The following is a 27,898-nucleotide window of genomic DNA, read 5'->3' as shown; positions in this document are numbered from 1 at the left end:
TATTAGGTATTAACAGTATCAGGGTAAATACCAGTATTAGGTATTAACAGTATTAGGTATTAACAGTATCAGGGTAAATACCAGTATTAGGTATTAACAGTATCAGGGTAAATACCAGTATTAGGTATTAACAGTATCAGGGTAAATACCAGTATTAGGTATTAACAGTATCAGGGTAAATACCAGTATTAGGTATACTATTCATTTATTATGACAGATTCTCTGGACTGTATGTACTTCACCATTAAATGTTTATTTAGATTTTCATTTTTCTTTCACACATCAATGGCTGTTGATACAGTATGTTCAACCAATCGATTCACTCACTGTGGCTTTACAACCTCATATTAGATTGAACATTCAGGATTTCATTTGTTGGCTCAAAACTGATTACAAGAGAAGTAATTACTGTAAATGTCTTAAATATCATATTTCCAAATTCATACAACAAGTGATTCCTTACATATGTAGTGAGAAGCCATTCATTGGCATGGCATTAACATTAGGTCATTCAACAATCTTTAGCCACAAATTGAAATAGCAATTTTAACTTTCTGGTAGTGATACCCATTCACAAGCCAGGCACTAAACATTGACATAATAATATCGACACTTACTTCAATTGAAAGCTCGAAAGTGCACGCTTTCTGTATGCTAAACCTATAAATGAGTGCATTAGTGTTAGGTAGGTAGAAGAGACCTTTTCCAAGATTCCATGGAACCATAGAGGATGTTCCAGGTATGGAATGTTCCACTGTTAATAAGGGGTCCTCTTCTGAGAACACTGGGATGACAGGTTTATCCCATCACACCAGTTGCCCCCTTCGCTTGACTGATCCTGTTGTTGGCTGCACTTCCACGTGACTACTGTGTATGTTACTATTGTGTGTGTGTGTGTGTATCTATCTTTGTAGCCTAAATACACCCCCACATGCTAAGAGAGAGTGAGACTAGTATTCCATGCTGTTAGCTCACATTTAATCTGTCACAGTGTGTCCAGTGGAGAGCTCAGCTCATAGTCAGAGGTGACCTCTGCAAAAGGTATTGTTCTCTCCCAACGCCATGGGCCTGCTCTCCGTGGGTTGCTTTGACTTCTGTCAGTCAGACAGATGGGGCAGGGACTGGAACAGGGACAGGACAGACCTGTAGGACACTGTCCATCTATCGATAGAGGGTTATGTCGTACACAGGACTGTCCAATCTTTAGGGGTTTTACACTGTTCGTGTCGTTCAACCTAAACGTCACCTCTGGAGTCTGATAGGCTGATAGGTCAGAGTTCAGGTAGGCCTCATTGTGATGGGTCCCGTTAAAACCATCTCATATCAAGGATGCAATGGACAACAGCAAAATAGAGTCAACATGAGGAAACTGTAGCAATAAATATGTCTTGAGGAGAGAGGTGTAAAGTAGTCTGTGTTCACCACTGGGATATCTTCTGCAGTCCATTCCCCTGAAAACAGAAAAAGATGGAGAGATATTGTTAAAAAAACCCGATATAGACCTAATGTCATATAAATAGGCATAGTGTAATGACAGTGCTAACGCAATATGCATGTGGGGGAAAAAATAACTGAACTGAAAGAGTGGTCAAAGGAAAGGGCGTCAACACCGGGAAAAAGTCACAAACCCACAGGAAGAACGAAGCGAAAGAGACGACCGATCCAAAGCAATAAGAGAAACGGATGGATGGACAAAAAACTACCCGTCACACTCCGACCATAGTTTGTTTTGTATGTTTCTATGTTTTGTTTGGTCAGGGTGTGATCTGAGTGGGCATTCTATGTTGTGTGTCTAGTTTGTGTGTTTCTATGTTTTGTTTGGTCAGGGTGTGATCTGAGTGGGCATTCTATGTTGTGTGTCTAGTTTGTGTGTTTCTATGTTTTGTTTGGTCAGGGTGTCATCTGAGTGGGCATTCTATGTTGTGTGTCTGGTTTGTGTGTTTCTATGTTTTGTTTGGTCAGGGTGTGATCTGAGTGGGCATTCTATGTTGTGTGTCTATGTTTTGTTTGGTCAGGGTGTGATCTGAGTGGGCATTCTATGTTGTGTGTCTGGTTTGTATGTGTCTATGTTTTGTTTGGTCAGGGTGTGATCTGAGTGGGCATTCTATGTTGTGTGTCTGGTTTGTATGTGTCTATGTTTTGTTTGGTCAGGGTGTGATCTGAGTGGGCATTCTATGTTGTGTGTCTAGTTTGTGTGTTTCTATGTTTTGTTTGGTCAGGGTGTGATCTGAGTGGGCATTCTATGTTGTGTGTCTAGTTTGTGTGTGTCTATGTTTTGTTTGGTCAGGGTGTGATCTGAGTGGGCATTCTATGTTGTGTGTCTAGTTTGTGTGTTTCTATGTTTTGTTTGGTCAGGGTGTGATCTGAGTGGGCATTCTATGTTGTGTGTCTAGTTTGTGTGTTTCTATGTTTTGTTTGGTCAGGGTGTGATCTGAGTGGGCATTCTATGTTGTGTGTCTAGTTTGTGTGTTTCTATGTTTTGTTTGGTCAGGGTGTGATCTGAGTGGGCATTCTATGTTGTGTGTCTGGTTTGTATGTGTCTATGTTTTGTTTGGTCAGGGTGTGATCTGAGTAGGCATTCCATGTTGTGTGTCTAGTTTGTGTGTTTCTATGTTTTGTTTGGTCAGGGTGTGATCTGAGTGGGCATTCTATGTTGTGTGTCTGGTTTGTGTGTTTCTATGTTTTGTTTGGTCAGGGTGTGATCTGAGTGGGCATTCTATGTTGTGTGTCTAGTTTGTCTGTTTCTGTGTTTGGGCCTGATATGGTTCTCAATCAGAGGCAGGTGTTAGTCATTGTCTCTGATAGGGAACCATATTCAGGGAGCCTGTTTGGTGTTGGGGTTTGTGGGTGATTGTCTCCTGTGTCAGTGTTTGTTCTACACGGGACTGGTTCGGGTTTACACGTTTGTTGTTTTTGTAGTTTATTCATGTATATAGTTTTCTTATTAAAAACAAACATGAATTTCAACCACCCTGCATTTTGGTCCTCCTCTCCTTCGACGGAAGAATCCCGTTAAACAACCACATATTTCCGAGGAATGTAGAGATAGAAACCGTCCAATGAGACAAGACGACAGTTACAAGACCAGGAAGAAACTTAAGTGACAGGCTTGTCAAGGTGAAACGGAGACCGAGAAGGAATGCATTGTGATTGTGTGTGTTTACTGTATACAGTATCCACCTTTGTAGCCAAAATACCCCCCCCCCCCAATGCTAAGAGAGTGAGACGAGGACTGTATTTTCCACCATTCTCAGAGGAGAAGAGGAGAACAGATAGGGAGAGAGGTGAGGAGAATATGTCAGAGGACAGCGGGTACGAGTCCCAAATGGCACCCTATTCCCTATATAGTGCACTACTTTTGTCCAGGGCCCTGGTCAGAAGTAGCACTACGAAGGGAATAGGGTGCCATTTTGGAACGCATCACAGGGTCTTTCTATCTCCACCTACACTGTGGCCCTGCTGGGTCTGTGTGTCTGTTGTCTTGTCGGAGTGACCCGACAGGATACTGCCCCCGCTGTGGGCCACGGAGCTGTTGTTGGTGGAGGCTCGGGGGATGTGAGATATTTCCTGCTGCGACCAGAGATACACAAGGAACACAACATGCTCATCATGATCAATACGAAAGAGAACGGAAGAATATTTAAACACAATGGATATTAATAAATATCCCTCTCTCTTTTAATGAAATAATCGAAAAACACAACAAGAACCTGTGGCAGTGTGTGTGTCGCGCCCGTACGTGTGTGTGTGTGTGTGTGTGTGTGTGTGTCGCGCCCGTACGTGTGTGTGTGTGTGTGTCGCGCCCGTACGTGTGTGTGTGTGTGTCGCGCCCGTACGTGTGTGTGTGTGTCGCGCCCGTACGTGTGTGTGTGTGTGTGTCGCGCCCGTACGTGTGTGTGTGTGTGTGTGTCGCGCCCGTACGTGTGTGTGTGTGTGTGTCGCGCCCGTACGTGTGTGTGTGTGTGTCGTGCCCGTACGTGTGTGTGTGTGTCGTACGTGTGTGTGTGTGTGTGTCGCGCCCGTACGTGTGTGTGTGTGTGTGTGTGTGTCGCACCCGTGTGTGTGTGTGTCGCGCACGTACGTGTGTGTGTGTGTGTGTGTGTCGCGCCCGTACGTGTGTGTGTGTGTGTGTGTCGCGCCCGTACGTGTGTGTGTGTGTCGCGCCCCGTCGCGCCCGTGTGTGTGTGTGTGTCGCGCCCGTACGTGTGTGTGTGTGTGTGTCGCGCCCGTACTGTGTGTGTGTCGCGCCCGTGTGTGTGTGTGTGTCGCGCCCCGCGCCCGTACGTGTGTGTGTGTCGCGCCCGTACGTGTGTGTGTGTGTGTGTGTGTCGCGCCCGTACGTGTGTGTGTGTGTCGCGCCCGTGTGTGTGTGTGTGTGTCGCGCCCCGTACGTGTGTGTGTGTGTCGCACCCGTACGTGTGTGTGTGTGTGTGTCGCGCCCGTACGTGTGTGTGTGTGTGTCACGCCCCCGTGTGTGTGTGTGTGTGTGTGTGTGTGTGTGTGCGTGCCCGTACGTGTGTGTGTGTGTGTGTCGCGCCCCGTACGTGTGTGTGTGTGTCGCGCCCGTACGTGTGTGTGTGTGTGTCGCGCCCGTGTGTGTGTGTCGCGTGTGTGTGTGTGTCGCGCCCGTACGTGTGTGTGTGTGTCGCGCCCGTACGTGTGTGTGTGTGTGTGTGTCGCGCCCGTACGTGTGTGTGTGTGTGTGTCGCGCCCGTACGTGTGTGTGTGTCGCGCCCGCGTGTGTGTGTGTCGCGCCCGTACGTGTGTGTGTGTGTGTGTGTGTGCGCCCGTACGTGTGTGTGTGTGTGTCGCGCCCGTACGTGTGTGTGTGTGTGTGTGTCGCGCCCGTGTGTGTGTGTGTGTGTCGCGCCCGTACGTGTGTGTGTGTGTGTGTCGCGCCCGTGCGTGTGTGTGTGTCGCGCCCGTGTGTGTGTGTGTGTGTCGCGCCCGTACGTGTGTGTGTCGCGCCCGTGTGTGTGTGTGTGTGTCGCGCCCGTACGACGTGTGTGTGTGTGTGTGTGTGTCGCGCCCATACGTGTGTGTGTGTCGCGCCCGTACGTGTGTGTGTGTGTGCGCCCGTGTGTGTGTCGCGCCCGTACGTGTGTGTGTGTGTCGCGCCCGTACGTGTGTGTGTGTGTGTCGCGCCCGTACGTGTGTGTGTGTGTCGCCCGTACGTGTGTGTGTGTGTGTGTGCGCCCGCGTGTGTGTGTGTCGCGCCCGTACGTGTGTGTGTGTGTGTGTCGCGCCCGTACGTGTGTGTGTGTGTGTGTGTGTCGCGCCCATACGTGTGTGTGTGTCGCGCCCGTGTGTGTGTGTGTGTGTGTGTCGCGCCCGCGCCCGCGCCGTGTGTGTGTGTGTGTGTGTCGCGCCCGTACGTGTGTGTGTGTGTGTGTGGCGCGCGCGTACGTGTGTGTGTGTGTGTCGCGCCCATACGTGTGTGTGTGTGTGTCGCGCCCGTACGTGTGTGTGTGTGTGTGTGTCGCGCCCGTACGTGTGTGTGTGTTTGTGTGCCGCGCCCGTACGTGTGTGTGTGTGTGTGTGTGTGTCGCGCCCGTACATGTGTGTGTATGTGTGTGTCGCGCCCGTACATGTGTGTGTGTGTCGCGCCCGTGCCGCGCCCGTACGTGTGTGTGTGTGTGTGTGTCGCGCCCGTACGTGTGTGTGTGTGTGTGTGCCGCATGTGTGTGTGTGTCGCGCCCGTACGTGTGTGTGTGTGTGTGTCGCGCCCCGTGTGTGTGTGTGTGTGTGTGTGTGTGTCGCGCCCGTACATGTGTGTGTATGTGTGTGTCGCGCCCGTACATGTGTGTGTGTGTCGCGCCCGTACGTGTGTGAGTGTGTGTGTCGCGCCCGTACATGTGTGTGTGTGTGCATGGACAAAGTACTCACATTCCCCATTCCCCTGCTGATGAGAGCCAGCTCAGTGGGCTGGTAGACAGAATGGTGGCTCTGACCACTATAGCCGCTGTATGGAGACACAACTTTGGGACCTGCGAGGGAAAATAACAAGAAATTCCACTCCACAACATTAGATCCCAATCACACACTGAGTGTCTTTCAATGACATAGACTGACCCAGGTGAATCCAGGTGAAAGCAATGATCCCTTATTGATGACACTTGTTAAATCCACTTCAAAATCAGTGTAGATGAAGGGGAGGAGACAGGTTGTGGAATGATTTTTAAGCCTTGAGACAATTGAGACATGGATTGTGTATATGTGTCTCTCAGAGGGTGAATGGACAAGACAAAAGACAAAATGTGTGCCTTTGAACGGGGAATGTCAAGAACTGCAACGCTGCTGGGTTTTTCACACTCAACAGCTTCCTGTGTGTATCAACAATGGCCCACCACCCAAAGGACATTCAGTCAACTGGACAAAACCGTGGGAAGCATTTGGGTCAACATGAGCCAGCATCCCTGTCAACATGGGCCAGCATCCCTGTCAACATGGGCCAGCATCCCTGTCAACATGGGCCAGCATCCCTGTCAACATGGGCCAGCATCCCTGTCAACATGGGCCAGCATCACTGTCAACATGGGCCAGCATCCCTGTGGAACGCTTTCGACACGTGTAGAGTCCATGACCCGACGAACTGAGGCTGTGCTGATAGCAAAAGGGGTTGCAACTCAATATTAGGAAGCTGTTCCTAATGTTTCGCACACTCAGTGTTTATGTCGGGACAATGGGATACTTTTTTTATATCATCACGTTTTCAAATCCTAAATCTCAATCAAATCCACGTAGTCAGACATTCACGGGCGCATTCAAGCAGTATCCTCTGGGTATTCAGTGTTCCCAAGCAACCAGTCATAGTAGCTTGTTCTATTCAACCACCATGACAAGATAATAAACAACAGACGCAGGCGATAAGTCTATTATCTCCGCTGTGCAGTCAAATGTGCAGTCCTCTATAAAGGTAGGATGGATAATGCTTGGTTAATGTGAGAGACATTTTAGTTTTCCCCCCAGGTGGAATTGCCTGGTCCTCCCTGTGAAATATCTGCCTTCCATGACACTGTTGCCACACCTTGTTTGCTATTGAGACAGCACGGTAACGCAAACACAAACAGTGATGTTGGGGCAAGCTGACAAGTGTGTGTTTGTGTGTGTATGTGTCAGTGTTTGTGTATGCATGGTATACTGGTTATGTCACTGCTTTGTCTTGGACATCTACATCCCATTGAGTCACCTGGTAGACCAGTGGGAATGGAATATATGTGTGGGAGAGAGAGAGGATTTGGTTGGTTAAATGTTTAAATAAGTCCTCAGGATATACAAAGACAATGAAGGACTTTTTCTGGTTTCATAGCTCTCTGTCATCACGACAGATATCATCCTTCGGTTCTCAGTCTCTCCCAGAAAAGGTTGATTAGTTTTTAAAAACAAACATAATTTTCCTGTTAATATTTAATAATAGTTAAATATGAATATCAAATCGCCAAAAATGGATATGTTATTTTTGGTCAAAACATGTTCTCACTTCATTATTAGTTTGCTGTGGCAACTGATGTGTCAGAGGCCAGAGAGCAGAGGGCTCATTATATTTTTGTTCCTTTTATTTGATCAAACATGCTTCTCCACTCAGTATAAACTGACTAAACACTGTGTGTGTTCTGATACTGTATTGATATGTTCCCAGACTTTGGGCAACGTGCCGGAACATTGGTACATTGTGGGAGGCCAAAATCAAATCAAATCTAACCTGTCTGTCTAGAGACGAGTCACCTGGTGCCAGCTGATCTCAACAGACCAGGACATACAGTAGGTTAACCTCAGTCAGGACAGAGCTGCTAACTCATGTGGCGCCATCCGCATTAACACGTGCTATTATCCCTCCCTCCCACTCTGACCTAAACCATTGCCTGCATCCCAAATGGCCCCCTATTCCCTATAAAGTGCACTACTTTTGACCAGTGCCTTTGGTCAAATGTAGTGCCCTATATAGGAAACAGGGTGCCATTTGGTTGTGATGAGGTGAGGCCAGGGCAAGCCGAGGGCAGGTGGAGCAGCATCAAAGAGATAGAGTGGGAGGGGAGAGGAGAGGCGAGGCGAGGCGAGGAGAGGAGAGGAGAGGAAAGGAAAGGAGAGGAGAGGAAAGGAGAGGAGAGGCGAGGAGAGGAGAGGAGAGGAGAGGAGAGGCGAGGGAGGAGAGGAGAGGAGAGGGAGAGGAGAGGAGAGGAGAGGAGAGGAGAGGAGAGGAGAGGAGAGGAGAGGAGAGGAGACAGTGTCCTGTCTGGCTGTGCTGCAGCCTGCGAGATCAGATTCTGGTCGCCAATAGGATAAAAACCACATCAGCATATCAAATTCTTTAAGGTATGCAGATTGTACTGTATACTGGATGTGAAATTCAGTACTGTTTCAATGATATTCATTGAGCTTTTCTTGTCCATCTCGCAGTTTATTTTCAACTTATTGTTTTGGAAGATATTTTATTTCAGACTCGGGGGTCATTGAAAAAAAGTACATTGGAATATGAACAAATAAACTGTAGAGTTTATTGTAGATTGTTACATGTAGACAACAATGTTATTTCATTCACGTGTCTGACTATACGTACGAAAGCCCCATACCCTCCTGAACCTGCTGACAAGCCCCATACCCTCCTGAACCTGCTGACAAGCCCCATACCCTCCTGAACCTGCTGACAAGCCCCATACCCTCCTGAACCTGCTGACAAGCCCCATACCTTCCTGAACCTGCTGACAAGCCCCATACCCTCCTGAACCTGCTGACAAGCCCCATACCCTCCTGAACCTGCTGACAAGCCCCATACCCTCCTGAACCTGCTGACAAGCCCCATACCCTCCTGAACCTGCTGACAAGCCCCATACCCTCCTGAACCTGCTGACAAGCCCCATACCTTCCTGAACCTGCTGACAAGCCCCATACCCTCCTGAACCTGCTGACAAGCCCCATACCCTCCTGAACCTGCTGACAAGCCCCATACCCTCCTGAACCTGCTGACAAGCCCCATACCCTCCTGAACCTGCTGACAAGCCCCATACCCTCCTGAACCTGCTGACAAGCCCCATACCCTCCTGAACCTGCTGACAAGCCCCATACCTTCCTGAACCTGCTGACAAGCCCCATACCCTCCTGAACCTGCTGACAAGCCCCATACCCTCCTGAACCTGCTGACAAGCCCCATACCCTCCTGAACCTGCTGACAAGCCCCATACCTTCCTGAACCTGCTGACAAGCCCCATACCCTCCTGAACCTGCTGACAAGCCCCATACCTTCCTGAACCTGCTGACAAGCCCCATACCTTCCTGAACCTGCTGACAAGCCCCATACCTTCCTGAACCTGCTGACAAGCCCCATACCTTCCTGAACCTGCTGACAAGCCCCATACCCTCCTGAACCTGCTGACAAGCCCTATACCTTCCTGAACCTGCTGACAAGCCCCATACCTTCCTGAACCTGCTGACAAGCCCCATACCTTCCTGAACCTGCTGACAAGCCCCATACCCTCCTGAACCTGCTGAACCTCCCCTTTCTAATGGTTAAGTGTGTTAGATATATTAGATATTTTAGATGTATCAGAGGTGTTAGATATTTTAGATATATTAGATGTATGTAATGTGCCAGATATATTAGATATATTAGACATATATATATTAGATATATTAGATATATTAACTGTATGTAATGTGCCAGATATATTAGATATATTAGATATATTAGATATATTAACTGTATGTAATGTGCTAGCAAATGGAGAAAACATCCTGGTATGTCGTGAAGTGTACTTATTAGTGAAGCCAGGTCATTTATGTGGGTCACCAAGAGTGTGTGTGTGTGTGCTGTACAGTATATGTGTGTGTGTGTACACGTTACAGTGTGTGTGTGTGTACGGTACAGTATGTGTGTGTGTATGTGTACGGTACTGTGTGCGTGTGTGGCTACATACCGAAGTTGGGCTCATCCATAGAGAAAGCCTTGTTCTCCATAAACATGCTCTGGGCTCCTTGCTCCCTCAGGATATTCTCATAGCCCACACCTCTGCTCAGGTCCTCTCCGAACCCTGGCGCGCCCCCCTCCTCTTCCCCAGTCAGAGAGCATATCTCTGGGATGGTGTAGAGGATCAGGAACACCCAGGCGTTGCTGACCAGGGCGATGGCCAGGGTAGGGTCATCCCAGCTGGGTCCGCCGGTCCCCAGGTTCCCCCAGACGTACATGGTGATCCAGGCCACCCAGATGAACACAGAGAGGAGACCCGTGACGAGGATGAAGGCTCCCTCCTTGCGCCACTGTTTGTATTTCCCGCACAGGATGGGTAAGGAAGCCACTATGACAGCTAGGAGAAGATTCAATACGTAGATCAGCGCCATGACAAAGTCCCAGTTGGCGATGTTACAAGGCACGTCTGTGGCTGTGCCAAGTGCTACCCCTGTAGCGTTGAGTACCATGAGAGGATATTGAACCACAGTGATGATCAGCCACTCCGTGTTGATGACCACCTCCACCAGCCAGAGTCCCAGGGCTCCCAGACACAGCACTGAGGCCCGGGGCCCCCGATCTCCCCTGCGGGCCAGGAGGTTCAGCTTCACACACTGCATGAGAAGACATGCGAAGCACCCGGCGAACAGCACCCCGAAGAGGAAGCGGCGCGAAGCACAGGTGGCGAAGTCCTTCCCTACGATGAAGGAGAAGGTGAGGCAGAAGAGGCCCAGGGTACTGATCAGGAAGCAGGCATGGAGGCCCACTGAGCACATCCTATTCTTGTCTGTGATGAAGGGCAGGCTGGCCAGGAGGACGATGAAGAGGACGATGGAGACCAGCACGCCGGCCGCTGCCAACGCTTCCAGCACGATGCCCCATACGGCACTGAGGTCACACAGGCTGTAGTACAGGGAGCCTACGTTGGAGCCACACCCACTTGGGGTCACACTGGCAGCCATCGAGACAGGGAAAGACCAGAGAGTGATGACGGTCGGGACTAGGAGATGAAGTCTCTGGAGTGTGTGGTCCATGTTGTTGGGCAGCACCTGTTGACACAGAGATAGAAGGAGAGACTCAGTAGGTTGGCATATGAGAAGGTTCTTAAGAGGGAGAAGAGAGAAACCAGGGTCGTTGTCATACATTAAAGAGTCACTCGTGAAACACCCAAGCAGGTAAACATGAGTCAAGAGCAAACAGAAAACATTATCCTGTAATCAGGATGTAACGGCGTATACCCACTTTACACAAACAACAGATGGAAAGATTTGATTTCTGATTAAAATGGCTTAGATGTTAATTTTTACAACTTTGTTCTATGTAAAAATACCAGAGCCTATACTAGAGGTACCAGAGCCTATACCAGAGGTACCAGAGCCTATACCAGAGGTACCAGAGCCTATACCAGAGGTACCAGAGGTAACAGAGCCTATACCAGAGGTATCAGAGCCTATACCAGAGGTACCAGAGGTACCAGAGCCTATACCAGAGGTACCAGAGCCTATACCAGAGGTACCAGAGCCTATACCAGAGGTACCAGAGCCTATACCAGAGGTACCAGAGGTACCAGAGCCTATACCAGAGGTACCAGAGCCTATACCAGAGGTACCAGAGCCTATACCAGAGGTACCAGAGCCTATACCAGAGGTACCAGAGCCTATACCAGAGGTACCAGAGGTACCAGAGGTACCAGAGCCTATACCAGAGGTACCAGAGCCTATACCAGAGGTACCAGAGCCTATACCAGAGGTACCAGAGGTACCAGAGCCTATACCAGTACCAGAGCCTATACCAGAGGTACCAGAGCCTATACCAGAGGTACCAGAGCCTATACCAGAGGTACCAGAGCCTATACCAGAGGTACCAGAGCCTAGCCTATACCAGAGGTACCAGAGCCTATACCAGAGGTACCAGAGCCTATACCAGAGGTACCAGAGCCTATACCAGAGGTACCAGAGGTACCAGAGCCTATACCAGAGGTACCAGAGCCTATACCAGAGGTACCAGAGGTACCAGAGCCTATACCAGAGGTACCAGAGCCTATACCAGAGGTACCAGAGCCTATACCAGAGGTACCAGAGCCTATACCAGAGGTACCAGAGCCTATACCAGAGCCTATACCAGAGGTACCAGAGCCTATACCAGAGGTACCAGAGCCTATACCAGAGGTACCAGAGCCTATACCAGAGGTACCAGAGGTACCAGAGCCTATACCAGAGGTACCAGAGCCTATACCAGAGGTACCAGAGGTACCAGAGCCTATACCAGAGGTACCAGAGCCTATACCAGAGGTACCAGAGCCTATACCAGAGGTACCAGAGCCTATACCAGAGGTACCAGAGGTACCAGAGCCTATACCAGAGGTACCAGAGCCTATACCAGAGGTACCAGAGCCTATACCAGAGGTACCAGAGCCTATACCAGAGGTACCAGAGGTACCAGAGCCTATACCAGAGGTACCAGAGCCTATACTAGAGGTACCAGAGGTACCAGAGCCTATACCAGAGGTACCAGAGCCTATACCAGAGGTACCAGAGCCTATACCAGAGGTACCAGAGCCTATACCAGAGGTACCAGAGCCTATACCAGAGGTACCAGAGGTACCAGAGCCTATACCAGAGGTACCAGAGCCTATACCAGAGGTACCAGAGGTACCAGAGCCTATACCAGAGGTACCAGAGCCTATACCAGAGGTACCAGAGCCTATACCAGAGGTACCAGAGGTACCAGAGCCTATACCAGAGGTACCAGAGCCTATACCAGAGGTACCAGAGGTACCAGAGCCTATACCAGAGGTACCAGAGCCTATACCAGAGGTACCAGAGCCTATACCAGAGGTACCAGAGCCTATACCAGAGGTACCAGAGGTACCAGAGCCTATACCAGAGGTACCAGAGCCTATACCAGAGGTACCAGAGGTACCAGAGCCTATACCAGAGGTACCAGAGCCTATACCAGAGGTACCAGAGCCTATACCAGAGGTACCAGAGCCTATACCAGAGGTACCAGAGGTAACAGAGCCTATACCAGAGGTATCAGAGCCTATACCAGAGGTACCAGAGCCTATACCAGAGGTACCAGAGGTACCAGAGCCTATACCAGAGGTACCAGAGCCTATACCAGAGGTACCAGAGCCTATACCAGAGGTACCAGAGCCTATACCAGAGGTACCAGAGGTACCAGAGGTACCAGAGGTACCAGAGCCTATACCAGAGGTACCAGAGCCTATACCAGAGGTACCAGAGGTACCAGAGCCTATACCAGAGGTACCAGAGCCTATACCAGAGGTACCAGAGGTACCAGAGCCTATACCAGAGGTACCAGAGCCTATACCAGAGGTACCAGAGCCTATACCAGAGGTACCAGAGCCTATACCAGAGGTACCAGAGGTACCAGAGCCTATACCAGAGGTACCAGAGCCTATACCAGAGGTACCAGAGCCTATACCAGAGGTACCAGAGGTACCAGAGCCTATACCAGAGGTACCAGAGCCTATACCAGAGGTACCAGAGGTACCAGAGCCTATACCAGAGGTACCAGAGCCTATACCAGAGGTACCAGAGCCTATACCAGAGGTACCAGAGCCTATACCAGAGGTACCAGAGCCTATACTAGAGGTACCAGAGCCTATACCAGAGGTACCAGAGCCTATACTAGAGGTACCAGAGCCTATACCAGAGGTACCAGAGCCTATACCAGAGGTACCAGAGCCTATACCAGAGGTACCAGAGCCTATACCAGAGGTACCAGAGGTATTTCTGAAGCTGGCATGCATCCAAGCACTTTTTGAGAATCATTGATAAGACTTTAAAAACAAATATAGAGTGAGTCCACCGTGTCAGCATGATAACACTTAGGAATGTCAGTTGAAACACTCTTTTACGGTCAGAGGACACAGTATAGTACAGCACACACACACACACACACACACACACACACACACACACACACACACACACACACACACACACACACACACACACACACACACACACACACACACACACACACACACACACACACACACACACACACACACACACACACACACACACCAAATAAATTCACTCACAAGATACCACACATACTATACACACAGTGTACAAACCCCCCCTCCCAATTGATCAGGGCATGGACTCTAAGAGGTGTGGAAAGCATTCCACAGGGATGTTGACTCACAGTTGTGTCAAGTTGGCTAAATGTCCTTTGGGTGGAGGACCATTCTTGATACACACGGGAAACTGTTGAGGGTGAAAAACCCAGCAACGTTGCCGTTCCTGACACACTCAAACCTGTGTGCCTGGCACCTACTGCCATACCCCGTTCAATGGCACTTACATCTTTTGTCTTACCCATTCACACGTACACAATCCATGGTTCAATGCTTAATAAGGGAACACTAGTCACATTGATAATGTTTAAATAATGTTTACACACCACTTTATTCATCTCATATGAATATACTGTTTTCTATTCTACTGTATTTCAGTCAATGCCATGCTGACATTGCTCGATCTAATAATTTATATATTTCTTAATTGTATTCTTTTACTTTTAGATTAATGTGTATTGTTGTGAATTGTTTTTTAGATATTACTGCACTGTTGGAGCTAGGAACACAAGCATTTCGCTACACGCGCAATAACATCTGCTAAATATGTGTATGTGACCAATACAATTTGATTTGATTTGGTTATGAAATGTCTGCTAGGTGTAATGTAATTTGACGGGGACAGAGAGAAATGGCATGGCACAGCATTCAAACAAGTCTGGTCTACTGTAGGGATGCTTATTTTCAAAAAAGTTGGCGGTTGTTTAGATGAGTTTGACAAACTCATCACAAGGGCAAATCTTGGTCTTAAAATAGAAGCTTTAAAAAGGCTCATGGCACATAATCTCAAATTCAAGTTATAGTTGGAGCAATGCATGTCCACTGAGTGTACAAAACATTAGGAACACGTGCTCTTTCCATGACATAGGCTGACCAGGTGAATCCAGGTGAAAGTTATGATCACCTATTTGATGACACTTGTTAAATACACTTCAATCAGTGTAGATGAAGGGAAGGGGACAGGTTGAAGAAGGATGTTTAAAAAAGGATCAGACCCTTTTTTTCCCTTCAAATGTAGCCTAAAATGACCTACCCAAATCTAACTGCCCGTAGCTCAGGACCTGAAGCAAGGATGTGCATATTCTGGACACCATTTGAAAGGAAACACTTTGAAGTTTGTGGAAATGTGAAATGAATGTAGAAGAATATAACAATAGATCTGGTGAAAGATAATACGAAGAAGAAAAAAAAGGTCACAATGATTTATTACAGGTTAGACGCAATTTCAATTGTGGCCACTAGATGGCAACAGTGTATGTGCAACGTGTTAGACTGATCCAATGAACCATTGCATTTCTGTTCAAAATGTTGTATCAAGTCTGCCCAAATACGCCAAATTTGTTAATTGATAGATTTTCAAGTTCATAACTGTGCACTCTCCTCAAACAATAGCATGGTATTATTTCACTGTCATAGCGACTGTAAATTGGACAGTGCAGTTAGATTAACAAGGATTTAAGCTTTCTGCCCATATCAAATATGTTGATGTCCTGGGAAATGTTCTTGTTACTTACAACCTCATGCTAATCACATTAGCCTACGTTAGCTCAACTGTCCCGCGAGGTGGGGTGGGGGTGGGGGGATCATGTAGAGGTTAAAGTGGCCAGTAATTCCAAGTCTATGTATATAGGGCAGCAGCCTCTAAGGTGCAGGGTTGCGTAACCAAGTGGGAGCCGGCTCGTGATGGCTATTTAACAGTCGGATGGCCTTGAGATAGAAGCTGTTTTTCAGTCTCTCGGTCACAGCTTTGAGGCACCTTTACTGACCTCGCCTTCTGGATGATAGCGGGGTGAACAGGTCGTGGCTCGGGTGGTTGATATCCTTGATGATCTTTTTGGCCTTCCTGTGACATTGGGTGCCATAGGTGTCCTGGAGGGCAGGTAGTGTGCCCCCGATGATGCGTTGGGCAGACCACACCACCCTCTGGAGAGCCCTGCAGTTGCGGGTGGTGCAGTTGCCGTACCAGGTGGTGATACAGCCCGACAGGATGTTCTCAATTGCGCATCTGTAAAAGTTTGTGAGGATTTTAGGGGCCAAGCCAAATTTCTTCAGCCTCCTGAGGTTGAAAAGGCGCTGTTGCATCTTCTTCACCTCACTGTGTATGGTGATGAATCATTTCAGATCGTCAATGATGTGTACGCTGAGGAACTCAAAGCTTTCCACCTTCACTGCGGTCCCCTCGATGTGGATAGGGGGTGTGCTCCCTCTGCTGTTTCCTGAAGTTCACGATCAGCTCCTTTGTTTTGTTGACGTTGAGAGAGAGAGAGGTTATTTTCCTGGCACCACTCTCCCAGGGCCCTCACCTCCTCCCTTGATGGTGTTGTTGTGGTGGCAAATGCTGTTCAGTTTCCTGCCATGAAGCCACTGCTCAGCCGTAAGAGAGACATCGTTCTTTCTGTATTTCCATGTGCCTTAATTCAATAACCCTCATGTAATACCATTTTCTTGGCAATTCTGCCAATAATGTAACTAAGTTAGTGTTGGGCACTAGGGAGTAAGTAGCAAAACAGGTAGTCAATTGTTTGTGGTGGGAGGAAGTATGGAGAGCCAATAGTTGAGATCTTATCACACATATAAACAAGTATATAGGCATAGACACACACACAGAAACTAAAAGAGCGAGTCAAGGTCTCGGTGGCATGCAGTAACCAAACAAAAACCCATGGATATGTTAACCCAGGGGTTCTCAATATATGTTAACCCAGGGGTTCTCAATATATGTTAACCCAGGGGTTCTCAATATATGTTAACCCAGGGGTTCTCAATATATGTTAACCCAGGGGTTCTCAATGTATGTTAACCCAGGGGTTCTCAATATATGTTAACCCAGGGGTTCTCAATGTATGTTAACCCAGGGGTTCTCAATATATGTTAACCCAGGGGTTCTCAATATATGTTAACCCAGGGGTTCTCAATATATGTTAACCCAGGGGTTCTCAATATATGTTAACCCAGGGGTTCTCAATATATGTTAACCCAGGGGTTCTCAATATATGTTAACCCAGGGGTTCTCAATATATGTTAACCCAGGGGTTCTCAATATATGTTAACCCAGGGGTTCTCAATATATGTTAACCCAGGGTTCTCAATATATGTTAACCCAGGGTTCTCAATATATGTTAACCCAGGGGTTCTCAATATATTAACCCAGGGTTCTCAATGTATGTTAACCCAGGGGTTCTCAATATATGTTAACCCAGGGGTTCTCAATATATGTTAACCCAGGGGTTCTCAATATATGTTAACCCAGGGGTTCTCAATATATGTTAACCCAGGGGTTCTCAATATATGTTAACCCAGGGGTTCTCAATATATGTTAACCCAGGGGTTCTCAATGTATGTTAACCCAGGGGTTCTCAATATATGTTAACCCAGGGGTTCTCAATGTATGTTAACCCAGGGGTTCTCAATATATGTTAACCCAGGGGTTCTCAATATATGTTAACCCAGGGGTTCTCAATGTATGTTAACCCAGGGGTTCTCAATGTATGTTAACCCAGGGGTTCTCAATATATGTTAACCAAGGGGTTCTCAATGTATGTTAACCAATGGGTTCTCAATATATGTTAACCAAGGGGTTCTCAATGTATGTTAACCCAGGGGTTCTCAATGTATGTTAACCCAGGGGTTCTCAATGTATGTTAACCCAGGGGTTCTCAATATATGTTAACCCAGGGGTTCTCAATGTATGTTAACCCATGGGTTCTCAATGTATGTTAACCCAGGGGTTCTCAATATATGTTAACCAAGGGGTTCTCAATATATGTTAACCAAGGGGTTCTCAATGTATGTTAACCCAGGGGTTCTCAATGTATGTTAACCCAGGGGTTCTCAATGTATGTTAACCCAGGGGTTCTCAATATATGTTAACCCAGGGGTTCTCAATATATGTTAACCCAGGGGTTCTCAATGTATGTTAACCCAGGGGTTTCTCAATGTATGTTAACCCAGGGGTTCTCAATGTGGGGATAGCGTCTTCGTTCTCGATTCTGGGTAAAAAGTATCTTATGTCTGTGTCCAGTCGCAGGTGGTTCTACACAAAACCAGTGAAAACCCAGAAAGATAGAACGGGAAGCTCTGACAAATAACTCCACAGAATATCACTCTTTCAAACCAATTAAACCAAAAGTAAAATACCCCCAAAAAATGAAACATAAGAATGTGAAGCATAGAAATAGTGCACATAGAACAGATTTACCGAATGACAGATTTATAACTCACATTTCTATGTGAATATGGTGGGGTCACCCCAAAAGTTACATATTGCAGTTTAAATGTATGTTTTATGAGATGTTTTTTCTCAATGTGGGGCGGCAGAGTAGCCTAGTGGTTAGAGTGTAGGGGCGGTAGGGTAGCCTAGTGGTTAGAGTGTAGGGACGGTAGGGTAGCCTAGTGGTTAGAGTGTAGGGACGGTAGGGTAGCCTAGTGGTTAGAGTGTGGGACGGTAGGGTAGCCTAGTGGTTAGAGTGTAGGGACGGTAGGGTAGCCTAGTGGTTAGAGTGTAGGGACGGCAGAGTAGCCTAGTGGTTAGAGTGTAGGGACGGTAGAGTAGCCTAGTGGTTAGAGTGTAGGGACGGTAGAGTAGCCTAGTGGTTAGAGTGTAGGGACGGTAGAGTAGCCTAGTGGTTAGAGTGTAGGGACGGTAGGGTAGCCTAGTGGTTAGAGTGTAGGGACGGTAGGGTAGCCTAGTGGTTAGAGTGTAGGGACGGCAGGGTAGCCTAGTGGTTAGAGCATTGGACTAGTAACTGGAAGGTTGCAAGTCAAATCCCTGAGCTGACAAGGTACAAATATGCTGTTCTTCCCCTGAACAGGCAGTTAACCCACTGTTCCTAGGCCATCATTGAAAATAAGAATTTGTTCTTAACTGACTTGCCTAGTTAAATAAATAAAAAATAATAAATCCCTTCCTGCATAAGGAACCAGCACTACAGAATCGGGCAGAGTAATTAGAATTGTATTTAGTTTCTGGCAGACTATTCCGTTTTTTTTTGCAAGCTGATTCCTAGCAACGCTCGTGTGTAAATAGCGTTGCTAAAAACAGATAAGCGGATCCCTGAGGCTCAATTATAGGCTTTTAACCAAATATTAAATATTTATATTTTTGGGAACAAAAAAGTCATAGTCTATGTATTTGGAGTGTAACTATTAGACCGTGCGTAGTCGCTGTACCCCCACTACCTCTTTTCACTATGAAATAAATCTGTAGAGGACCTTACCTTCGGGTGTCTGATCAGTGTTTTGTTCTTGGTGGTCTTTGATAATGTCGCTATTCGTTCACCTGTTCTAAGCCACAACGATAGAAAACGCGCTCAACATCGTCTCCAGGTAGCCTATCCAGTGGGTTAAAAGGTAATAGCTCTTTTGAAAATGTCGTGTATATTCCGTTTCTAGTTGTTTTTAAATGAGCCCTTATGACACTGCACTCACTGCTTTTAGTTAAAATGTTGAAATATTGAAATCAGGGTTGGATCTCACAAAAGTAGGCGACTAGTGCTGAAGTCCTGTGGCTGTGATGTGGACAGAGGAGCGATTGGTCCCTGGATAGCGACTGCCTCTCTCTCGCACACACACACACACACGCCTTCTCTCTCTCTCTCTTGCGCGCGCACACACACACACACTATTTTGATGAATAGCCTACTAACAGGGTAGGGTTGGAGAACAGTTAGTGTTACTCTAAATTGAATAATACAAGTCACGTTTGTCTTTTTAATTAAGCAGGGATGAAAGGTGTCTAGTTCGAATAATTAAATAGTTAATAGCACAGGAAGTAGCTCACAAGGTTTTGCGCGCCTCTAGTGCGCTCTCTGTCCCAGCTGCTCCATTTGACCGAGGTGAGTCGAACATAATGTATCTTTGTCATTGGGTCATCAAGACTAGAAATAGACCATTGTACATAAAGTAGTCGATATATTCGTGCCTTTCCTCAGATCATGTATAGTCTATGATGAAATATATAGGCACCCCCAATGTGTCAATAGCCTAGCTGTGCATCTGCACACACACTGTTAAGAGAGAAATCTGTATTTCATCAGAGGAGGAATGAGGAGACACCTGGTGGCAGTGCAGCTCTTACCAGACTACTAGTCCAACTGTTGATCACTTTGACATCAGAGACACCTGGTGGCAGTGCAGCTCTTACCAGACTACTAGTCCAACTGTTGATCACTTTGACATCAGAGACACAGGATGGTAGTGCACTCCATGTAGGCTACTAGTTAACATGTCACATGGGAGGCTACTAGTTAACGTGTCACATGGGAGGCTACTAGTTAACGTGTCACATGGGAGGCTACTAGTTAACATGTCACATGGGAGGCTACTAGTTAACATGTCACATGGGAGGCTACTAGTTAACATGTCACATGGGAGGCTACTAGTTAACGTGTCACATGGGAGGCTACTAGTTAACATGTCACATGGGAGGCTACTAGTTAACGTGTCACATGGGAGGCTACTAGTTAACTTATCACACATGGAACGCTACTAGTTAACTTATCACACATGGAACGCTACTAGTTAACTTATCACACATGGAAAGCTACTAGTTAACTTATCACACATGGAAGGCTACTAGTTAACTTATCACACATGGAAAGCTACTAGTTAACTTATCACACATGGGAGGCTACTAGTTAACTTATCACACATGGAAGACTACTAGTTAACTTATCACACATGGGAGGCTACTAGTTAACTTATCACACATGGAAGACTACTAGTTAACTTATCACACATGGAAGGCTACTAGTTAACTTATCACACATGGAAGACTACTAGTTAACTTATCACACATGGAAGACTACTAGTTAACTTATCACACATGGAACGCTACTAGTTAACTTATCACACATGGAACGCTACTAGTTAACTTATCACACATGGGATGCTACTAGTTAACTTATCACACATGGAACGCTACTAGTTAACTTATCACACATGGAACGCTACTAGTTAACTTATCACACATGGAACGCTACTAGTTAACTTATCACACATGGAAGGCTACTAGTTAACTTATCACACATGGAAAGCTACTAGTTAACTTATCACACATGGAAGGCTACTAGTTAACTTATCACACATGGAAAGATACTAGTTAACTTATCACACATGGAAAGCTACTAGTTAACTTATCACACATGGAAGGCTACTAGTTAACTTATCACACATGGAAAGCTACTAGTTAACTTATCACACATGGAAGGCTACTAGTTAACTTATCACACATGGAAGACTACTAGTTAACTTATCACACATGGAAGACTACTAGTTAACTTATCACACATGGAAGACTACTAGTTAACTTATCACACATGGAACAATACTAGTTAACTTATCACACATGGAACGCTACTAGTTAACTTATCACACATGGAACGCTACTAGTTAACTTATCACACATGGAACGCTACTAGTTAACTTATCACACATGGAACGCTACTAGTTAACTTATCACACATGGAACGCTACTAGTTAACTTATCACACATGGAAAGCTACTAGTTAACTTATCACACATGGAAGGCTACTAGTTAACTTATCACACATGGAAAGCTACTAGTTAACTTATCACACATGGAAGGCTACTAGTTAACTTATCACACATGGAAAGCTACTAGTTAACTTATCACACATGGGAGGCTACTAGTTAACTTATCACACATGGAAGACTACTAGTTAACATATCACACATGGAAGGCTACTAGTTAACTTATCACACATGGAAGACTACTAGTTAACTTATCACACATGGGAGGCTACTAGTTAACTTATCACACATGGAAGACTACTAGTTAACATATCACACATGGAAGGCTACTAGTTAACTTATCACACATGGAAGACTACTAGTTAACTTATCACACATGGAAGACTACTAGTTAACTTATCACACATGGAAGACTACTAGTTAACTTATGGAAAGCTATTGGCTTTTTTTCACCCATTGGCTTTTGATTGTGATAATACCATTAGTTTGGTCTCACATATAAACAGTCAAAACACCTCTCCCATCCTGATGTGTAAAAAACATGTTTTTAAAACATCTGTTGTCTGATATTCTACCTTGTCTCCATGCTCTGTCCAGCAGTTCACGCCACAATGAAACACTAAAGGTGGCTGCTGAAAGACAAATTGAAGAATATGTTTGATTCTGGTTTCTTTCCTCGTGTGGTTGTTGTTGCCGTTGCCCATGTGACAATGTCATTTCATCCAAAAATACATCACCTGGCAATACCTGATGTCAGTTGTGGGGCAGGTAAGCCTACAGTAAGTTTATGAATGTCACAAATGGGCAGGACTGGTGACAGACACCAATTGACATAGAGTTGTAGTCAACCTTTAGTAGTCAATTGGAATGCCCTTTTTTTTATGTCAATCTTGCCTTTTTTTATGGTTTTCTATTTGACTTCCATAGTTGGTGTCTACAGTTGGCTATCATGTGAAACTGAATTTATACCTGTGAGTGTTGAAAGAAGTACTCGTTTAACCTGCTACCACCCGGTTACTCATCCCTGCACCTTAGAGGCTGCTGCCCTATGTACATAGACATGGAATCACTGGTCACTTTAATAATGGAACACTGGTCACTTTAATAATGGAACACTGGTCACTTTAATAATGGAACACAGGTCACTTTAATAATGGAACACAGGTCACTTTAATAATGGAACACTGGTCACTTTAATAATGGAACACTGGTCACTTTAATAATGGAACACTGGTCACTTTAATAATGGAACACTGGTCACTTTAATAATGGAACACTGGTCACTTTAATAATGGAACACTAATCACTATAATAATGGAACACTGGTCACTTTAATAATGGAACACTGGTCACTTTAATAATGGAACACTGGTCACTTTAATAATGGAACACTGGTCACTTTAATAATGGAACACTGGTCACTTTAATAATGGAACACTAGTTTGTACCTGCCTGTCGGCTACGTGACAGGAGCTGCCAGAGCCGCCTGTCACGCAGTGGCAAGACCCAGGTTGCGCCCTAAATGGCTGTGTACTACATGCTCCGGAGTGAAGGGCGATTCCGGCATCGCCGGCGTGACAGGCGGTTCTGGCAGGTTGGTTGGTTGGTCTTGTGCTCATGTAAGAATACTGTAGATATTACACTTTGACTATGGGATATGTTGATTTCTCATCCAACTGGTGATATACACACACAAGTTATTTACAAGTATTAATCAGCTAGAAATTATCCAGGTACATAGTGTAAAGATAAGTATTTAGGCTGCCATTTGAAAGACCGGTTCAAACGATAGTGAAGCATAAGTATTTAGGTATTTAAGTATTTTATGGTAATGTTTTATAGTAAGTATTTTATAGTATTCTTTTATAGTGGTCTTTATGGTAAGTATTTTATAGTAACTATTTTATAGTAAGTATTTTATGGTAAATATTTTATAGTAAGTATTTTATAGTAAGTATTTTATGGTAAGTATTTTATGGTAAGTATTTTATAGTAAGTATTTTGTAGTGGTATTTTATCGTAAGTCTTTATGGTAAGTGTTTTATAGTAAATATTGTATAGTAAGTATTTTATAGTATTATTTTATACTAGTCTTTTTATACTGTACTTTATTGTTTACATTTCTTTAGATCGATTTCAAAAGTCATCCACATTGGGGGTTGCTTAATAAATGCAAATACACGAGCAATGAGCTCACTCTGAATCTCACTCAAACAAAAGACAAAATCAACTCATTTTAAACTCATCTTTCTTACTCTCTGTTTCTACCAGTGCAAACAGGTGAACTATTTGATGTAGTTGATATGTCTTCTTCTATAGATTATGCTATGGCTATGAGGACAAAACCACATCCTTATTTAGAAGCTTTTCCCTGAGGAAGCATTGATGAGCCAGAGCTGCACGATCAATTGATTCATTCCAATCGATTCATTCCAGATACATTTTTTTATTTTTTTTTACCAGGCAAGTCAGTTAAGAACAAATTCTTATTTTCAATGACGGCGTAGGAACAGTGGGTTAACTGCCTGTTCAAGGGCAGAACGACAGATTTTGTACCTTGTCAGCTCGGGGATTTGAACTTGCAACCTTTCGGTTACTAGTCCAATGCTCTAACCACTAGGCTAACCACGGTTCATCAACCCTTAATGAATTCGTTGCGTTAAAAAGCAATGCACCAACAGATTACACGTGCCAAGTGTTGTCACGGATCCCTCCTGAACTGTCATTACCCACACACCTGGTCCCCATTTCCCACTGATTGTAAATGTATAAATGTGCCCTTTGGTTTCCTTTGTCCTGTCGATTATTGTTACAATGTCCCTTGGTGGTATGAGTACCTGTGCTGTGTTGTTTTGGCTGTCGTGCCGCGTGTATTGAGCAGACGATTACAGGTCTCGTCCCGTGTGTTACTCATTGTGCCCTTGTGTATTTATTCGAGGTACTCCCCGCTCTTTTGTTTGGGTCTCAACCCTGGGTTTTGTATACGTGTTTGTTTGGTCTTTGTCCCCGTGCCTTTACACGGCACGCTGTAATTTGGGTAAATAAAATAAAACTATTACGCATTCCTGCGCCTGTATCCCGATCCCTTTATACCAAGCGTGACAAGTGTTGATTAACGTATGGAATGATTAGTTAGAACCAGAGATATGTATAGAGATTAGATATGGAGCCGGGTAGAACACTCAGCTCCAAATTATTACTGAGGTCACAAAGTGCTTGTTTATCTCATATTTAAAAACGGTAATACAAATTTGTAAGTAATGTTTCTAGAGGACGGTTTCACCCACTAGCTGTGTGATGATCACAGTAAACCCACAGGTCCTCATGCCCTATTGCTGGGATATCTCATTTAGAAATGTTCATTTCTGTCTGTCTGTCTGTCTGTCTGTCTGTCTGTCTGCCTGCCTGCCTGCCTGCCTGCCTGCCTGCCTGCCTGCCTGCCTGCCTGCCTGCCTGCCTGCCTGCCTGCCATTAGGTTTGTTTAGCTAGCTGAGATGAAGTGGGGAGAGTGTTTTGCAGAAATGTTATTTGCTCCTGCGGCTTTTAGACAGTCACTCACAGCCAGCATTTATTTAAACCTCCATCCAGTTGCCTTTTCATGAGAAAATAACACCAGAGCTAACAGCTGTTGTTTGACCTCACTGTCGCCGTGGAAATGAAGTGCCTAGTGCCATTTCTTTGGTTGATTGGTTTGGGTGTGCTGCTCAGCGAGCAGGATGTTCTGACATGTCCTCTCCATGGTAAAGCATAACAACACCGTATAAACATAATGTCTCACTCTCATTTAGCTTACGTTCCGTCCCTGTGCCTTGATTTGATCAATGTGCAACGAGATGAAGGATTCACATGAAGTAACGTCTTCTCTTCTTCAGTGTCTCTTCCTTCTGTAGCCAAAGCACTTTTAAATACCTACTTCAAAACAGACCGAAAAACAAGAAAATAAAACAATATCCATGTGTCTTTCTTTTTAAACAAATAAAAAATTATATCGAGTTGCGTAATTATGACTAGCTACCGTATATGGTAAACAGCAAAATGCCAGGCCAAGTGCTCATGATGTCACAAGCCAAATGTTCCCCTAAGGAAAAATAAATAGTTTGTGAGCCATTTAATTGGATTCCCCCTGGCACATCATAAAATCATAAATAACACGTTAATCAGTTACAAAAAAAAAACATGCTGCTTAGTTTTCAGTCCAGCAACAGTTCAGTTGAAGCCTCTTTGAGAATGTTCAGCTCAGAGGGCAATTGTCAGCTGTCCACAGAACATGGTTGGAATACACTCTGTGGTTCAGAGGTCATAAGTGCTTAAGGGGGCCGTGGGATGTAGGGACGGGGTTGGTCTCAATTAGGGCTGGTCTAAGGGCCAAGGTCACATGGTCCGTGGGATGGGCTGATGGAGGGATAGAGGGATGGGGGGATGGGGGATGGAGGGATGGGGTGGACGAGAGGGTTGGAGGGATGGGGGATGGGGTGGACGAGAGGGTTGGAGGGATGGGGGGATGGAGGGATGTGGTGGACGAGAGGGTTGGAGGGATGGAGGGATGGAGGGATGGGGTGGACGAGAGGTTTGGTGGGATGGAGGGATAGAGGGATGGGGTGGACGAGTGGGTTGTTCTCAAATAGGGGGTCTCGTCCCATAGTCAAGGGCCAAGGTCAGAGTCACACCTTGCGGAGTGGTAGGGGGGTGGGGTTGGTTGAGTCTTGGTGCCAGCACTTGTTTGTCCTGTTAGACATCGAGGATGTGGAGGCGTCGGCGGGTGCATCCTGAGCGGCAGAACATCCCTTTACGGCCACTCCGAGTGGCTTACTGACAACACTTTAGAGAAAGAAGTTAACTACAGTGTTGAGCATGGCCAGCATATTAACAGGTTGTAGGCCAGGTGGATCCGTCTGTCCTGGTGCACTGAGGACACGTACAGTATAGATGACCACTCGAGTCCTGGGGTCCCAGAGGATGGCGAACACGGAGTTGATGGCGAGCAGCATGGCGGGGCTCTTACCCAGGCGCCATAGCCATACCAACTGAGGCCCACCGCCACCACACTCCTCCTGGCACGGGGCCTGTCTCTGCCGTGCTCCCAGCCGGCGGAGGATCAGCAAGTTCAGAACCAGGAAGATGCTACATGGCAGGAAGTATATTATAGTCACGTGTGTCCATTTGAGGGCGGGATTAAGGGAGGTGGGCGGCAACATGTCAGACCACCAGAAGAACGGCACGCCCAACAACAGCGCCAGGAATAAGACGATGGCGATGATCCACCGCAGCGCCGGGCAGCTAATCTGGCGGTGGAGGAGAGAGTGGCACTGCGCCACTTAGCGGTCCATGGTAAGAGGTACGGTGGCCCAGATGGAGGTATGGCTGTCAGTGAACTCCGCCACGCTGACAGCAGGAGGGTGGGGACCTAGAAAATTAGTACAATACTTTATTGTCCATTCTTCAACCACTGGGCTGCCTCCCTCCCGGTGGAACATGGCTGCCTCCCTCCCGGTGGAACATGGCTGTTTCCCTCCCGGTGGAACATGGCTGTTTCCCTCCCGGTGGAACATGGCTGTTTCCCTCCCGGTGGAACATGGCTGTTTCCCTCCCGGTGGAACATGGCTGTTTCCCTCCCGGTGGAACATGGCTGTTTCCCTCCCGGTGGAACATGGCTGCCCCTCCCGGTGGAACATGGCTGTTTCCCTCCCGGTGGAACATGGCTGCCTCCCTCCCGGTGGAACATGGCTGCCTCCCTCCCGGTGGAACATGGCTGCCTCCCTCCCGGTGGAACATGGCTGCCTCCCTCCCGGTGGAACATGGCTGCCTCCCTCCCGGTGGAACATGGCTGCCTCCCTCCCGGTGGAACATGGCTGCCTCCCTCCCGGTGGAACATGGCTGCCTCCCTCCCGGTGGAACATGGCTGCCTCCCTCCCGGTGGAACATGGCTGCCTACCTCCCGGTGGAACATGGCTGTTTCCAGCAGGAAGCCCACCGAGATGATGCAGCGCTGGGAGAGGATGTCAGAGCCGCTTAGAGCCAGCAGGTACATGTACAGAACTTTCTTACAGTCTGCCAGCTGGGATAGAGCCACCAAAGTCAGGATGTTAACTGAGAGGAGGGGGGGGGGAGGGAGGGAGGGAGGGAGGGTGAAAGAGAGGGAAAGGGTAGAGAAAAAGAGGGAGAAGTGGGAGAGGGGAAAGACAGAGAGAGAGAGAGAGAGAGAGAGAGAGAGAGAGAGAGAGAGAGAGAGAGAGAGAGAGAACATTTACTCAAACACCATTTGGATTTCATTATACTTGGCTTGTGGCTGTGTTACGGTAGATATTCTGTGGAGGGGGAAGATATTTGTTCTCAGTAAGCAGATAGTCCTTCTAAGA

The 27,898-nt window shown here is 46.5% G+C and overlaps 1 protein-coding gene, 1 long non-coding RNA gene and 1 pseudogene across 15 annotated transcripts; all 3 read right to left on the bottom strand.

The window, feature by feature from the left end:
• Positions 1-232: 232 nt before the first annotated feature.
• LOC118371932 (G-protein coupled receptor family C group 5 member C-like) lies at positions 233-19,602 on the bottom strand. Of its 2 annotated transcripts, none has more exons than XM_052477683.1 (5): positions 19,268-19,602; positions 9,912-10,989; positions 5,887-5,987; positions 3,448-3,570; positions 233-1,451 (listed from the first exon to the last, which is right to left on the bottom strand). In XM_052477683.1, exons 2-5 carry the CDS (start codon positions 10,972-10,974, stop codon positions 1,419-1,421), a joined length of 1,320 nt encoding a protein of 439 aa, XP_052333643.1. In that variant the 5' UTR covers positions 10,975-10,989; positions 19,268-19,602; the 3' UTR covers positions 233-1,418. The 2 variants fall into 2 exon arrangements, with proteins under 2 accessions (XP_052333643.1, XP_052333644.1); XM_052477684.1 differs by having other exon boundaries at positions 3,448-3,567.
• On the bottom strand, positions 8,169-9,905 carry LOC127911366 (uncharacterized). 13 transcript variants are annotated; one of them, XR_008078011.1, is made up of 4 exons: positions 9,393-9,483; positions 9,277-9,334; positions 8,890-9,102; positions 8,169-8,686 (listed from the first exon to the last, which is right to left on the bottom strand). It is a non-coding gene; the product is annotated as an uncharacterized LOC127911366 (long non-coding RNA). The 13 variants fall into 13 exon arrangements; XR_008078014.1 differs by having other exon boundaries at positions 8,890-9,063; positions 9,209-9,334; positions 9,422-9,483; XR_008078015.1 differs by having other exon boundaries at positions 9,248-9,334; positions 9,422-9,483.
• A 6,601-nt stretch (positions 19,603-26,203) lies between the features above and the next one.
• On the bottom strand, positions 26,204-27,812 carry LOC118371927 (probable G-protein coupled receptor 142; annotated as a pseudogene).
• Between the last annotated feature and the right edge of the window lie 86 nt (positions 27,813-27,898).

Source organism: Oncorhynchus keta, chromosome 24 (genome assembly GCF_023373465.1).
Source record: "Oncorhynchus keta strain PuntledgeMale-10-30-2019 chromosome 24, Oket_V2, whole genome shotgun sequence".
Taxonomy (NCBI): domain Eukaryota; kingdom Metazoa; phylum Chordata; class Actinopteri; order Salmoniformes; family Salmonidae; genus Oncorhynchus; species Oncorhynchus keta.
Note: the sequence above shows the minus strand (reverse complement) of the source record. Positions and strands in the feature narration are given on the sequence as shown.

Bases quoted from the DNA above. Each gene is read 5' to 3' on its own strand.
- LOC118371932 (XM_052477683.1), bottom strand. From the start codon at position 10,974: ATGGACCACACACTCCAGAGACTTCATCTCCTAGTCCCGACCGTCATC. The intron at 5,988-9,911 runs GTATGTAGCCAC...TTTCCCTCGCAG, and splicing joins TATGGATGAGCCCAACTTCG to GTCCCAAAGTTGTGTCTCCA. The intron at 3,571-5,886 runs GTGAGTACTTTG...CTCTGGTCGCAG, and splicing joins TCAGCAGGGGAATGGGGAAT to CAGGAAATATCTCACATCCC.